This window comes from Aotus nancymaae, unplaced genomic scaffold (assembly GCF_030222135.1).
Source record: "Aotus nancymaae isolate 86718 unplaced genomic scaffold, 86718_ANA_hifiasm-v0.15.2.pri h1tg000014l, whole genome shotgun sequence".
Classification (NCBI taxonomy): Eukaryota; Metazoa; Chordata; class Mammalia; order Primates; family Aotidae; genus Aotus; species Aotus nancymaae.
Genome location: NW_026988425.1, coordinates 94,549,890 through 94,565,222, shown reverse-complemented (window position 1 = coordinate 94,565,222; position 15,333 = coordinate 94,549,890). Strand labels below are relative to the sequence as shown.

Below are 15,333 nucleotides of genomic sequence, written 5' to 3'. Positions count from 1 at the left end.
TCTTTAAGATGCATCATTAGATTGTTTATTTGAAGTTTTTTTCTTTTTTGAGGTATAGCTATAAACTTCCCTATTAGTACTTTTTTGCTATATCCCTGAGATTTTTGGCGTGTTGTGTTTTCATTATCATTTGTTTCAATAAATTTTTCAATTTCCTTCTTAATTTCTTCATTGACCCACTAGTCATTCGGGAGTATACTGTTTAATTTCCATGTATTTGTATGGTTTCCAAAATCCTTTTGTTATTAATTTCTTGTTTTATTTTATTGTGGTCAGGGAAGATGGTTGATATTATTTCCATTTATTTGAATGTTTTAAGACTTGTTGTGTAACCTAACATATGGCCAATCTTTGAGAATTATCCATGTGCTGAGGAAAAGAATGTGTATTCTGTAGCTTTTGGATGCAATGTCCTGTAAATATTCATTATATCCATATTGTCTCTAGTACAGATTAAGTATGATGTTTCTTTCTTGATTTTCTGTCTTGAAGATCTGTCCAATGCAAAGCATGCGGTGTTGAAGTCTCAAGCTATTATTGTATCAGGACCTTTCTCTTTAGCTCTACCGATATTTGCTTGTATATCTGGATGCTCCAGTGTTGGCTACATATATATTTAAAATGGTTATATCCTCTTGCTGAATTCACCCTTTTATCATTATATAGTGACCTTCGTCTCTTAAAGCTTTTGTCTTAAAATCTATTTTTTCTAGGTATAGTGATGACTCCTGTTCTCTTTTGATTTCCGTTGGCATAGACTATGTTTTTCCATTTCTTTATATTCAGTCTATGTGTGCCTTTATAGGTGAAGTGTCTTTCTTGTTGGCAGCAGGCCAATGGGTCTTGTTTTTTCATCCATTCAGCCAGGCTGTGTTTTCTGATTGGAGAGTTTAGTCCTTTTGCATTCAATGTTATTGATAAGTAAAAACTTACTCCTGCCATTGTATTATTTGTTTTCTGGTCGTTTTGTGGTCTTCTTTCTTTTTTCTTTTCTTCCTACCTTCCTCTAGTGAAGGTGATTTTCTCTGGTGATCTGATTTAGTTTCTTGCTTTTATCTCATTTTTTGTGTATTCATTGCATGTTTTTTTTTGGTTTGAGGTTCATGAAGTTTGCAAATACTATCTTATAAGTCTTATTTTAACCTGATAACAACTTAACACTGTTTGCATAAACAAACAAGTGAAAAGAAAACTAATAAAAACTCTACATCTTAACTTTTTCTCCTGGCTTTTTATCTTTTTTTTCTGTTTCTGTTTATATCTTATTGTACTGACTTTGTCTTGAAAAGTTGTTGTAGTTATTTTTTTTTATTGGTTCATCATTGAGTCTTTCTACTGAGGATAAGGGTGGTTTACACACCATAGTTACAGTGTTATAATACTCTGTGATTTTCTTTGTACTTATCATTACCAGTGAGTTTTGGACCTTCAGGTGATTACTTACTGCTCGTTAATGCTCTTTTTGTGACTGAGGTACACCCTTTAGCATTTCTTATAGGACAGGCCTGGCACTGATGAAATCTGTATCTGGGAAAGTCTTTATTTCTTCTTCATGTTTGAAGGATATTTTAACTAGATATACTACTCTAAGGTAAGAGTTTCGTTCCTTCAGCACTTTAAATATGTCATGCTGCTCTCTCCTGGCCTGTAAGGTTTCCACTGAAAAATCTGCTGCCAGATGTATTGAGGCTTCAATGGATGTTATTTGTTTCTTTTCTCTTGCTACTTTTATGATCCTTTCTTTATCCTTGATGTTTGAAAGTTTGATTTTTAAGTGGCTTGAGGTCTTCTTTGGGTTAAATCTGCTTAGTGTTCTATAACCTTCTTGTTCTTGGATACTGGTATCTTTCTCTAGGTTTGGGAAGTTCTCTGTTATTATCCTTTTGAATAGACTTTCTAACTCCTCTTTTTCTCCACCTCCTCTTTATGACCAATAATTCTTAGATTTTTCCTTTCTAGGCTATTTTCTAGATGCTATAGGCATGCTTCATTGTTTTTTATTCTTTTTTCTTTTGTCTCCTATGACTGTATATTTTCAAAAAGCTTGTTTTCAATCTCACTAATTCTTCATTCTGCTTTATCAGTTCTGCTATTAAAGGACTCTGATGCATTATTCAATATGCCAATTGCATTTTTCAGCTCCAGAATTTCAGCTTGACTTTTTCTTCTTTTTTTTCTTTGAGATGGAGTCTCTGTCAGTCTATTGCCTAGACTGGAGAGCAGTAGCTGTGATCTTGATTCACTGCAACTTCTGCCTCCCAAGTTCAAGCAATTCTCCTGCCTAAGCCTCCCAAGTAGCTGGGATGACAGGCATATGCTACCGTGCCCAGCTAATTTTTTTATTTTTAGTAGAGATGGGGTTTTGCCATGTTGGCCAGGCTGAGTCTGAAACTCCTGACCTCAAGGGATACACGTGCCTCGGCCTCCCAAAGTGCTGGAATTACAGACATGAGCCACCATGCCCGGCCAATATTTTTTCAGTCTTTTTGTAAAATATATCTGATAGAATTCTGAATTGCTTCTCAGCATATTTTGAATTTCTTTGAATTTTCTCAGCACAGCTATTTTAAATTCTCTGTCTGAAAGGTCACATATCTCTCTGTTTCTCAGATTGGTCTCAGGTGCCATGAGCTCATTTGGTGAGTTCATGGTTTTTTAGATGGTGTTGATAATAGTGGATGTTCTCCATCATCTAGGTATTTAAGAATTAAGTATTTATTGTAGTCTTCATTGTTTGGGTTTATTTGTAACCTCCTTCTTCGGATGACTTTCCACATATTTGGAAGGACTTGGGTGTTCTGATTTTAGTTGTGTCTGCTTTCGGGGGCACCCCAAGGCCAGTAATGCTGTGGTTTTTGCAGAGTGTCTCACTCTGTTCTGAGCCACCTAAAGCTGAGGGTGGAGCGACACAAACACCTCTACTGCCACCACCACTATGATTGCACTGGATCATACCTGAAACCAGCACAGTGTTGGGTCATTCCTAAGGCCTTCTGTAACCACTCCTTGGTTACTGGCCCTGTTTGCTTAAGTGCCTGGGGCTCTACAATCAGCAAGTGGGAATGCCAGCCAAGCCTGTGTCCTTCCCTTCAGGGTGGGGCGGTTCCACAGGTACTGGTGGATCTAGAAGTGCCACCCAGAAGTCAGAGACTAGAGGCAAAAACCTTAGACTCTTGTATTGTATTGTGGCTAAGCTGTCATGGAAACCACGCAACGTAGTCCTTCCCACTCTTCTTTCCTTCGCCTCTGCAAAGACAGAGAAGCCTCACCCCATAGACACCGCCAAGCCAGGCCATGAGGAGTACTGCCAGATTACCACCAATGTTCCCTTAAGGCCCACTGCCTCTTTAAGTCAGTTTGTCGTGAGTGCTGCCCGGCCTGGGACTCACCTTTCAGGGCAGTGGGCTCTTCACTGGCCCAGGACAGGTCCAGAAATTCTGTCAAAGAGTCAATTTCTGGAACTGGGGACCCCAAGGGCCGACTTGGTGCTCTACTCCACTGTGGCAGTGCTGGTACCTAAAGTGCAAGACAAAGTCCCCTTTACTTTTCCCTCTGCTTTTCTGAAGCAGAATGAATTTTGCCCTGTAGCCACCACAACTGGTAATTTGCTGAGTCTTATCTGAAGCCAGCAAGTCTCAACCAAGGCTCTCAATGTAGTACCTGGGTATGGGTGCTGGTTATTCTAATCACAAGGCCTCTTCACTTAACAGGTGATGAATATTGTCAGGACTGGTGTCTTTCCTTTAAGGGAGTGAGCTCCCTTCTGGCCCAAAGTGTGTCTAGAAATGTTGTCTGGGACCTAAGGCCTGAAATGAAAGGGCCTTACAACTCTGACTGGTGCTCTGTCCTCCTGTAGCTGAGTTGGTATGCTAGATGCAAGACAAAATCCTCCTCACTCTTCCCTCTCTTCTCCTCAAGTGGCAGGAAGAGGTTTCTTTTGGAACCTGGAGCTGTGCAGACTGGGATTAGTGAAGGGGTGATACCAGGACTCCCTTATCTGCCCCAGCGGGTGTCTCAGTATGTCAGGTGTGCCTCCAGTCCACTGTCTTTAAGCCTAATTCACTAAGACTTGCCCAAGAGTTGCAAGTCCTATGGCCTAGTCTGCTTTTCAAGTTAACTTGGAGACACAGTGCTGTAGTCCTGTGGTGAAGTTGTTTCTTAAGCAGTCAAGTTTGGACTGCTGCATAGAGGATTACCCTCTGGCTAGGGCTGGTTTAAATGCTCCCTCTCTGGGCAGGTGTCAGGTGAGTTGGTCTGGTTTTCCTTTCTGCTCTAATAGGACAGCACCAATTTTATTGTCTCACAATTGCTATGTTCTCCCTCCCCACCCTCAGAGATTCTCTCTGTACCACACTGCCACTGCCCAGGTTGAGGAGGGATGGTGTCCAAGAAAGTGCCTCTTTCAGGGATATAAAGTTCAAACCAAGTACTGTAAACGCTCACCTGACTTGGTTCTTATTAAAGTGTGTGTTTTTTTTCTGTGCAGATAGTTATTAATTTGGAGGTTTTTATTCCCTCATTTTGCATTTTGTTCCATCCTCTGGCTGTTTTAGCTATCCTGGATCTTCTATCATTCCATTTGAAGTTTAGGATTCTTTTTTCTATTTCTATGAAAGATGTCATTGGAATTTTGATGGAAATTACACTGAATCTATAGATCACTTGATGTAGGATATTTTAAAATATTTATTCCTCCAATTCATTAATGAGATATCTTTCCACTTATTTGTGGCTTCTTGAATTTGTTTCATCAATGTTTTATGGCTTTCAATGTACAAGTACTTTACCTCTTTGGTTAACTTTATTCCTAAGAATTTTATTTTTCAATGTTATTGTAAATGTTATTGTTTACTTGATTTCTTTTGTTCATTGTTGATATGCAGAAATGCAGTTGACTTTTGTATTATGATTTTGTGTACTGAAACTTTGCTAAACTCATCTGCTAGTTGTAGTGTTTTTTTGAGCAGGATCTTTAGGGTTTTCTACATATATAATCATGTCATTTGCAAAGAGACAATCTTACTTTTTAACTTTCCAATTTGGGTACCTTTTATTTTTCTTGCCTACTTGCTCTGGATAGGACTTCTAGTACTACGCTGAATAGAATTGTGAGAGTGGGCATTCTTGTCCCATTCTTGATCTTAGAGGAAAGGCTTTCAGGTATTCACCATTGAGTATGATGTTAGCTGTGGATTTGTTATATTTGGACTTTATTATATTGAGGTACACTCCTTCTATACATAATTTATTGAGTGCTTTTATGGAAAATATGTCTTATTAATGAATGCCCTTTCTCCTTTACCTTTATTGAAATTAATAAAGACTAGTGACTCTTTAGTGTTATTTGCAATATTTTAGGTCAGATAACATTTTTCTTCTTTTATAATTCCAGGAAGAGTAAACCATTTATAAGCTCTTACAAATAAATTATCCTGTGTTTACAATGTTTACTTTAATATAGAAATGCTAAACAGTTATAAATGTGAACTTGCTCAAAGACTGAATATACTATACCACCTTTTTTTGGTCTCATATGTATTTAATATTTCCAGGTGTGTTAATCACAGTCAGCGGTCCCTAGCCTTGGGAATACAATTTACACTCCTTCGATTATTGGGTATGCCATTTTTCTTTATTCATTGGTAACTGTTGGCTATTTTGGTTCATTAGTGTTATCGATTTTTAAATTTATGGCATGTGGCAAAAAAAAATTAAAACGTGGTGGAAGAATACGTCATTCTTTTTGAAGGAAGCCGTTTTCTAATGTTTCAGATATAGGATTTTTTACATATTGCATACTTTTAACCTACTGGTTACCTGTTCCAACTCTGTTGCTAATAAAACCTTAAAAGGTGTATCATGTCTATTTGAAATGTAAAATATCATCATCACCACATAATTACTTTTCTGTCTGCTTTTATCCCTATTTGCTAATGTGTTACATTAGCAACTAAAAATGATGTTAAAATATTTCAATAGCAACTGCAGTATGGGTATTGTAACTAGTTAAGAATTATTGGAAGAAAGAATTTATACCAGAGAATTTTATAAAGTTCCATATGCAGGGCAAATTATAAGAAAGACAGACATAGTAAACATAATATTAAGGTTATTTATTAAAACAAAAACAAAAAGTTGGGACACTAGAGTTACCTAGTCCAACTTTCCAAGTTTTTCAGATGAGTAAATTAAGGCCCTGAGAAGTGCAGGGTTTTGCCTGTAGTTATACAAGTTGTGGTAGAAATGAAACTAGGAAAATGATTTCTAACAGATTGGATGTAGCTGAAATCTTTGTCTAAGAATTACTACCTCAAATGATTGGAAGTTCCTTAACTATATGGAAGTTGAATTCCTCATGTCTTTTTGGAGATAGTGGTGGGTATATAAGATAGTGATATTACTAGATATGGTATTATAAGACTGTATATCTGTATATATACACACGGATACACACAGAGGCCCATGTTAGTTTATATGCACATGCACACCTAGATGGATTTAACATATACTGTAGTTCAACAGATTTATTCGTGCATCATAAATTGTTTATTATGATTTTTAAAAAGTATAATAGCTAATTTCAAAGACATATTTATTATATTAGAAAAACAGTGAATTATATATAAATATTAGCCCAATATATATTAGTTATTTCTATTAAAATACTTTTCTGAATTGATTAGAAATACATAGTAATTACATATAATTATTTTATTTTAGAATATTATATCTGTGCTTTGTATTCCTTTGATTTGTACATGAATTTATTAATTTGCATGTGGACAGATGAATACCTATTTTTATTTCTATAAAATATATGTATGACTATGTATAAAAAGATCTGTAATTATGAACTGTAATCTTTACCCATGTGTATTTCACCCATAATTCTTTTAGGAACAATACCTGGACCAATTATATTTGGTATCACAATAGACAGCACATGCATTCTTTGGGATATAAATGACTGTGGAATTAAAGGAGCTTGCTGGATTTACAATAACATCAAGATGGCCCATATGCTAGTAACCATAAGTAAGTGGTAACTTTTTGATAATTCTTGATAATTTTAGAGTAAACTAAGAATGTAAAAAAAACACGTTGTTGGTTACTTAGAGTCACAGTTGTTTTGGAATATTCGGTCCACATTGTTGAACTATTCAGTAGTTTTCCTGAAGCAGAGAACAATTATCACAGAATGTTATGAAAGGCTTTGAACGGATGAAGTCTGAAGAGCTCAGTATTACATACAAGAAAATAAAATTCTAGTTTTCATTACATCACACAGTATATACTTTTCTTTTAACAGCTTATCTCAAACATTTTTGAAAAGTATACTTGAAAGCTAAAAGAGAATTCTGACAAACTCCCTGGAATGATTGTCATCTAGGTATTTAGGTGTTGTAAAACACGTACAGCTGAGGTAGGGAAGCATCCTTTTTCTCTCAGGCACATTGTAAGGAACGTTTTTATAGTTTAGAAGGTTAGCTGTGATGTTTAATTCTTTTTGCCTTTTGCAGTTTATATTGTCTTATTGAAACAGTGAATGAAATCTAAGGTAAGGTTGAGGAAGTAGAACAATGTATTTAGTTTTTACTAGTAAAATAAAAATAAAAATTTAAAATTTGAAAAATAATCTTAAGAAACTAAAATATCTTAAAATAGGGAAATGCTGAATGTATACATGCATATGTATTTAATGTGTGATTTTCACTGTGATTCTTTTGACACAGTATCAAGATAGGCTTATTATTACTCTTACATGCATGTAAATCCAGAGTATATTTTCTGAGTTGATAGTGACAGAGTAATAGAATATTTGCTGAAGAAATAAATGTATAAATCTATAAAATAATTGGGGAGTAAGTATTAACAAGTATAGGTAAAATTAATCATCCCATAACTTTTACCAGTGGTTGAAAACCATTTTTTATTCAATGTTTTTTTAATTACATATTTTTACCACAATTATGACTACATACAATATTTTTATGTTTAAAATCCATTTAATTAGTTTTGTTTGTACTTTTTGGTCAAAGATATTGATAATGAATTGTTCATTTTCCTACTCAATGATGGATGTGAGAATTTCCCTCATAAAATATATACAAAACTTAAAATTTTCAGAAACAAATAAATGTTGTAACTTGTACCTATGTAACTATTCTACAAATCTAGTAATGCCTAGATGAACAAGCATTCCTGTTTTCAAATACATGATTTAAATACAATATTAATAATCAACAAAAGGAACCCAGCTACTACAAGAGCTATACTGTGAAACCACATTTAATTTATTTGGCTGGCACTTATTAAACGCTTATACTGTGATTGGAAATAGTTTCTCTTCATATAACTGAGCTCAAAATCAGATTTACTTGAAAACAAATCAAAGTTTGTAAAGTGAATCTTAATGTTTCTTATTTTTATCTGACAACAAGAGTAGATTTGGTTAAGTATTGAGTGTGATATACTCCCACAGAGGTTTTCTCTTAAGAACTCTAAAATCTGTTTTATTTTTAGAATTATTTTCTAGCCTAGGAATGTTCTGTAATATATTCAGGTTCACGAATGTTATGAACTAGTTTCCCTTATTAACTTTTGATAATTTTTTATAGATACAATATTGTGTTAGCAAATCATTTATTTATTTATTTATTTTTCCTTATCTACTGGGACTATTTTACTGTATTACAAATTATTTATTTTTGAGACAGGGTCTTGCTCTGTAACCCAGGCTGGAGGGCAGTGGCATGATCTCAACTCACTGCAACCTCCGCCTCTAGGGGTCAAGTAATCCTCTCACCTCAGCCTCCCAAGTAGCTGGGACTACAGGCTCACACCACTACACCTGGATATATTTTGTACTTTTTTTGGGTAGAGACAGGGTTTCCTATGGTGCCCAGCCTGGTCTTGACCTCTTGGGCTCAAGACATCCACCTGCCTCAGCTTCCCAAGGTACTGGGATTATGGGCATGAGCCACCCACCTGGCTTGTGTTAACAAATCTAGAAGTAGAAGATGGATTTATTTTGTCCTATACAACACTTATTTTACAAGAATGCACAAACATAACCAAGAATAAGATAATTATTATACTTTATTACTGCTTAGAAAGAAAATAAATACTAATGCACTGAATCATATACAAATGTTTTTTCTTTCCCCCTAATGTTTTAAAAATTTTAAACATTGAACTATAATGGCTATGTAATTATTCTCTTTAATATGTTTCTATTCATGAAGATGTTTCGCAGTGATAATTTTTGTCACTGAGAAATTAAAGACAAAAACGTGTGACTAATTTTTTTTTTTCTCTTAGGTGTTACTTGTAAAGTTATCACCATTTTCTTCAATGGATTTGCAATCTTTTTATATAAACCACCTCTATCAGTCACCGATGTGTCATTTCACAATCAGAATGCAGTTGTGACTAATGTTTTAGCAGAACAGGATCTCAACAAAGTAGGAAAAGAAGGGTGAAATGGAAAAAAAAAAAAAAGAAGGGTGAAATGGAAAAATAGAAGACTGTTTTACACCTGAAAAATTTACCTCGATTTTCAAGAACACACATTGCCATGGCAGCATTATCTATCCAATATGGACAATCATATTTTAAAAATTGATGTTTTTATAATCAAATGTCTTTTTATTTTACATAAGTGGTTTTTGTTTCATGCAAGAAACAGACATGTGCCTTCAAAGCCCACCAAAAGCCTCAAAACACACACACACACACACACACACACACACACACCCCTTTCATTCTTCTGAATTCTGGGAATTATTACTGAAAGCCTATGAATTTAAAACCAGGTTTATTATGTAATTTGTCTTTAAATTTACGTATACTAGTCTGGCCTTGCTTTCTCAAAGCAAGTTATTGAACTGTTAGAATATGTTAGTTATTTTCCCTGTGTCCTGGTATATAGTGAATACAGAAACATCAGCATTATATACACATATTTTCACTTTAACTCAAGAATTTCAGGAAATGATTTATTGATATTACAATTTTTAACACTTTTATGATTCTGTGATAGTATTATTCAATTACATATATTTCAGAGGAAAGTACCAGTCAGTAAAGAAAAATGCCAACTAAACATGAAACTGTTGATCAATACTTATATACCTAGTATGTTAATTTTTCTTCTTTTAAAAGCCAATCACTTAACACATTACTCATAGCACCTAAAACAGTGCCTTGCATATAGTAGTCATTTATTATTGTTGTTTAATTAAAACATTAAACCTTACCCCTTAACTCAGCAGTCCCCAGCCTTTTTTGCATCAGGGAACATTTTTGTGGAAGACAATTTTTCCATGGAGGAAAGAGGGTACAGTTTTGAGATAAAACTGCTCCACCTCAGACCATCAGGCATTAGTTAGATTCTCATAAGGAGAGAGCAACCTAGATCCCTCATATGTGCAGTTCACAATGGGATTTGCACTCTTATGAAAATCTAATGCTGCTACTGACCTGACAGGAGGTGGAGTTCAGGCCATAATGCTTGCTCACCTGCAGCTCAGTCACCTACTGTGTGGCCTGATTTCTAACAGACCACACACAGCCAAGGGTTGGAACTCCTGCTTTAACTGATGCATTGATTTAATAAAGTATTTTATAAGCCTGATTATGTTATAACCCTATTTATTCAGGTCAGATTTATGCCAACTTTGCTGAGAATATGGAGGGTATAGATCAGTGAACATCAACAAATACAACTTCTACCATAGTTAAGAATTTTACTTATTAAGAAAAGTATTGAAGTTCAAATCCAGATATTATTGCATTTGAAATTTTTATAAGGGTTATTCATTTAATAAAATTCATTATCACATTTCCCATATAAGTTTGTCCTAGGTTGGTTTTCCACAAGCAGTGTTTTATATACACCATAATCAGGGTAACCCAAGCTTAGTGTTAGTTAGATCTTGTAGGAAACCAGGGTTAGAAATACTAGAAATTTGCAGAATTTAAGAAATTATGTTTTATGTAATCTATGGCCAAGGATGATAGAGCCTAGTGCAATTGTAAAGTGAAATTCAAGGAGAAGGAATGAGAAGCTAGGCAAGCAAGCACGCTTGAATATTAGAGAAGGAGAGGAGTCAGAGAGACCTACTAAAACCAGACAGATATAAACACCAAAGACAGAAGCCAAATAGGTAGCCAAAAATCCAGATATTTGAGAAGCAGGAAATTTATAGCAACCAAAGAAACAGGGCAAGATAGGCAGGGGAACACACATGCTACCTCAATTGACGGTCTCCCTCCCGCCAAGCCAGATTGTAAATGCTGCTTCCTATTAGAGTTCAGAAAAAAGGAAAGTTCAGGCTTTCTGTGTCCTATATGTGGAAGCAGGAAATTGGATTGAAGGCTTTCATGGTTGTAAAATAATGGCAAATCCTGAGGAACTCACTGATAGAGATGTGAAATGACAGTAGGAAGAAAACAGAATAACTATACAAATATATTAGTCTAGGGCCACTTAATTTAGAGGAAGAAAAATATAACCCCATCCATAGGAATAATTTGATAAACAGGTCATTAAATATTCAGAATTTATAAAGATTCTTAGTTATCAAGGGCTGTGTTGTATTTTATATGCTCAATTTTATAAGGTGATACTTTTTAAATAAGCTTTTTAATGAAAGTGGTTAAACTGAAAATAATTTTGGTACTTAAAGGGGGTCAGGAGCCTTTATATATAATATATATATTTTAAAAGAGTATCTCCTTTATAATAGGGCTTTACAGACACTACTGTAATTTATAATAATTGTTTTTTTACTTTTGGGTTCATCTTGATCATATGAGTTGGTATGATACTTCTGGAACAAATTATTCATAGTGTGTTTTTTATAATTTATGATTTTTAAGTAAGATTGACATAAGTTGACATTGTAATTTTGTACATAATTGGATATATATCTTAAAATTTAACATCTAAATATATTTAATTGTAGAAAATACAAATGTAAAACTTATACATGAAAAGAACTGTATACAGTTGACTTTACTATATAAATTGGAGGAAAATAAAATTTTAGATCCATTTTCTTTCAAAATTTTCTTTTTTTTTTTGAAAGAAAGAAAGAAAAAGAATAAAGAAGAGGAGGAAAAAGGAAGAGAAAGAGAGAGAGAGAGAATGGGAGTATTGCTTTCTTACCCAGGCTAGAATGCAGTTTAGTAATGGGTATTGAAAACCTCTTTTATACCAATAATTATACTTGATGTAAACAGGAAGGAATAAGGGGAGAAAATAACAAACGAGCAGCCAACCAATATTTCATTTAAACCTATGAAATGCTATGCGATTACTGAGGAGTGATTTACTTCCAATTATGTAGTCACTTATGGAATAGGTGTGAGGTGGTAATGTATGTTTTATGTAGTTGAAGTGGAGAGTTCTATAAATGTTTATTAAGTTTACTTGTTCTGGGTCTGAGTTCAAGTCCTGGATGTCCTTGTTAATTTTCTGTCTCGTTGATCTATAAAATCGCTAGCTCTTCTTGTTACATTGATCCTTTTGCCATTATGTAATGTCCTTCTTTGCCTCTTTTGCTCTTTGTTACTTTAAAGTCTACTTTATCAGAGGCGAGAATTGCATCTCCTGCTTTTTATGTTTATTTTTACTCTCTGATTGGTTGATAAATCTTCCTCCTTCTCTTTGTTTTGAGTCTTTGTGTATCGTTGTATGTGAGATGGGTCTGGATGCAGCATAGCAATGGGTTTTGGCTTTTTATCCAATTAGAATATATATAACTTTAATACTAGCATTTGGTGCTAGCTGGCTGTTTTGCCCATTAGTTAGTGTAAATTTTTCGTTGTGTTAATGTTCTTTTCTTTTTGATATATTTTTGGAAAGGCTGATATTGGTTGTTCCTTTATATGTATAGTGCTTCTTTCAGAAGCTCCTGTAAAGCAGGCCTGGTGGTGGTGAACTCTCTAAGTACTTGTTTGTTCGCAAAGGATTTAATTTTTCCTTCAATTATAAAGCTTAGTTTGGCTGGATAGGAAATTCTGGGTTGAAAGTTCTTTTCTTTAAGGATGTTAAATATTGGTCCCCACTCTTTTCTGGCTTGTAGGGTTTCTGCTGAGAGATCTGCTGTAAGTCTGATAGGTTTCCCTTTATGGGTAACCTGACCTTTCTCTCTGGCTGCCCTTAGTATTTTCTCCTTCATTTCAACCCTAATAAATCTGGCAATTATGTGCCTTGGGGTTGGTCTTCTTGAAGAATATCTTTGTGGTGTTCTCTGTATTACCTGGAGTTGAATATTACCCTGCCTTACCAGGTTGGGAAAATTTTCCTGAATGATATCCTGAAGAGTATTTTCCAACTTGGATTCATTCTCTTCATCACATTCAGGTACACCTATCAAACGTAAATTAGGTCTTTTCACATAGTCCCATATTTCCTGGAGACTTTGCTCATTCCTTTTCATCCTTTTTTCTCCAATCTTGTCTTCTCGTTTCATTTCACTGAGCTGGTTCTTGACTTCTGATGTCCTTTCTTCTACTTGATCAATTCGACTGTTTAAACTTGTGCATGCTTCGCGAAGTTCTCGTGTTGTGTTTTTCAGCTCCATCAATTCACTTATATTCCTCTCTAAATTGTCCATTCTCGTTAACATTTCGTCAAACCTTTTTTCAAGGTTCTTAGTTTCTTTGCATTGGGTTAGAACAAGTTCTTTTAATTCACAGAAGTTTCTTATCACCCACGTTTTGAAGCCTGCTTCTGTTATTGGAACACACTCGTAATCTATTAAGCCTTGTTCCGTTACTGATGAGGAATTGCGATCCCCTGTAGAGGGAGAGACATTCTGATTTTGAGTATTCTCTGCCTTTTTACGCTGATTTCTTCCCTTCATTATATATTTATCCGTCTGTTGTCTTTGTAATTATCGACTTTCTAACTAGGTCTCTGAGCAGACGTCCAACTTGTTGATTCCCAGCGCCGAAATCTGAGCAGTCCACTGCACCGGCCAAAATAGCGGTGTTAAGATTGATGGTGCTTTTCTGCCCGGGAATCTCCGGACTCTGCACCAAAAACTGGTGCACTAAGGCACCAGCAAAACCACCACGCCGGCCACAAGAGTCGTCCTGGTGACACGTGGGGCTCCTCTGCTGGGAATCTCCTGGTCCGTGAGCAACAAATATTTGTCTGAAAGTGTGGCATCCTCTCGTTCTCTGCGCTTTCACTGGGAGCTAGGAGCCTGAGCTGCTAGTGATCAGCCATCTTGGATCTCCCAAAATTTTCTTTATTGTAAAGTATGCAAAATATATATTTATACTATTAATTAAATCATAATGTTTATGCTAAATTATTGTAAGTGTTTGAGCTTATTAAATGACACAGGTTTGAAACTTGGCTTATCTCTGTGAACATAAGCACATTTTATGGATGGGAAAGGGAAATATACTTTTAAACTTGGTGAATGTATTAATAATTTAATCCAGTGATTTCTTGTATCTCAACAGATGTTTCTAACTCAATACAAACCACATTTATTATGAAATATATACCAGGAAAATTCTCTTACACAATAGTTTCTATATATGACAGATTAATATGTAAGATTTATATGAGTAGGACACATTTTGCAGATTATTTGTAAATATCTGATACAAAAGTGTGGGATATATTTAATTTATCTCAGTTTATTTTAAGGAAATAATATTGAATGTTAGTTTGAAATATAATGTTCCCATACATTTAGGTTCTTTCTGCTTTTATGGCAGCAAAGTCCAATAAACATGCACTTTTACAGTACATATGAGTAATCAAAAATAGATAAATGACATAATCCACTTTGGAAAACTCAGTAGGTATATTGAGATTATAATGTTTTAGTGCTTCAGCTAAAATTAAGTTTATAAAAATTATCAAGAATTGATATGTTTTTTCTTTTCAAATTTAGTGTGTCTGACTTCCTATTTAAAACCATTTTGTAATGCTTTTAGACTTTGCAAAATAGCACACATAAAATTCCTCTATCAGCTTTCCCTGGTGTTAATATTTTAAAAATCCATAGAACAATTATCTAAAACTAGAAAAAATTACCAAGAAATTAGCATTGGCATGATACTATTAACTAATCTACAGATTTTATTATAATTTTGCCAATCATAACACTAGTAGTGACAGGAACAGGAGGCAGGGAAATTCTGGGCAGAAGAGAGAGGTCCCGGCGAAGGCCCCACCCTCAGGCCTGGGAACCACAGCCCAAAGTGAGAACATGCTTTCCTGTTTTCTTGTTCAAATGTTGCCTTTTCCAAAATCACCCATGGCCCACTCCCGTTACCATCCTGTGCACAGAAAACCCCAGA

General features: G+C 34.9%; 1 protein-coding gene across 1 annotated transcript in view; it reads left to right on the top strand.

Moving 5' to 3' along the window:
• SLCO4C1 (solute carrier organic anion transporter family member 4C1) overlaps positions 1–12,058 on the top strand; it is a 64,918-nt gene extending 52,860 nt beyond the window's left edge. The window contains exons 11-13 of the mRNA XM_012459482.2: positions 5,553–5,617; positions 6,898–7,035; positions 9,322–12,058. Coding sequence (XP_012314905.2) covers positions 5,553–5,617; positions 6,898–7,035; positions 9,322–9,482 — 364 coding nt within the window. The 3' untranslated portion in view covers positions 9,483–12,058. The remainder of the gene's footprint in view (positions 1–5,552; positions 5,618–6,897; positions 7,036–9,321) is intronic.
• Positions 12,059–15,333: the final 3,275 nt, after the last annotated feature.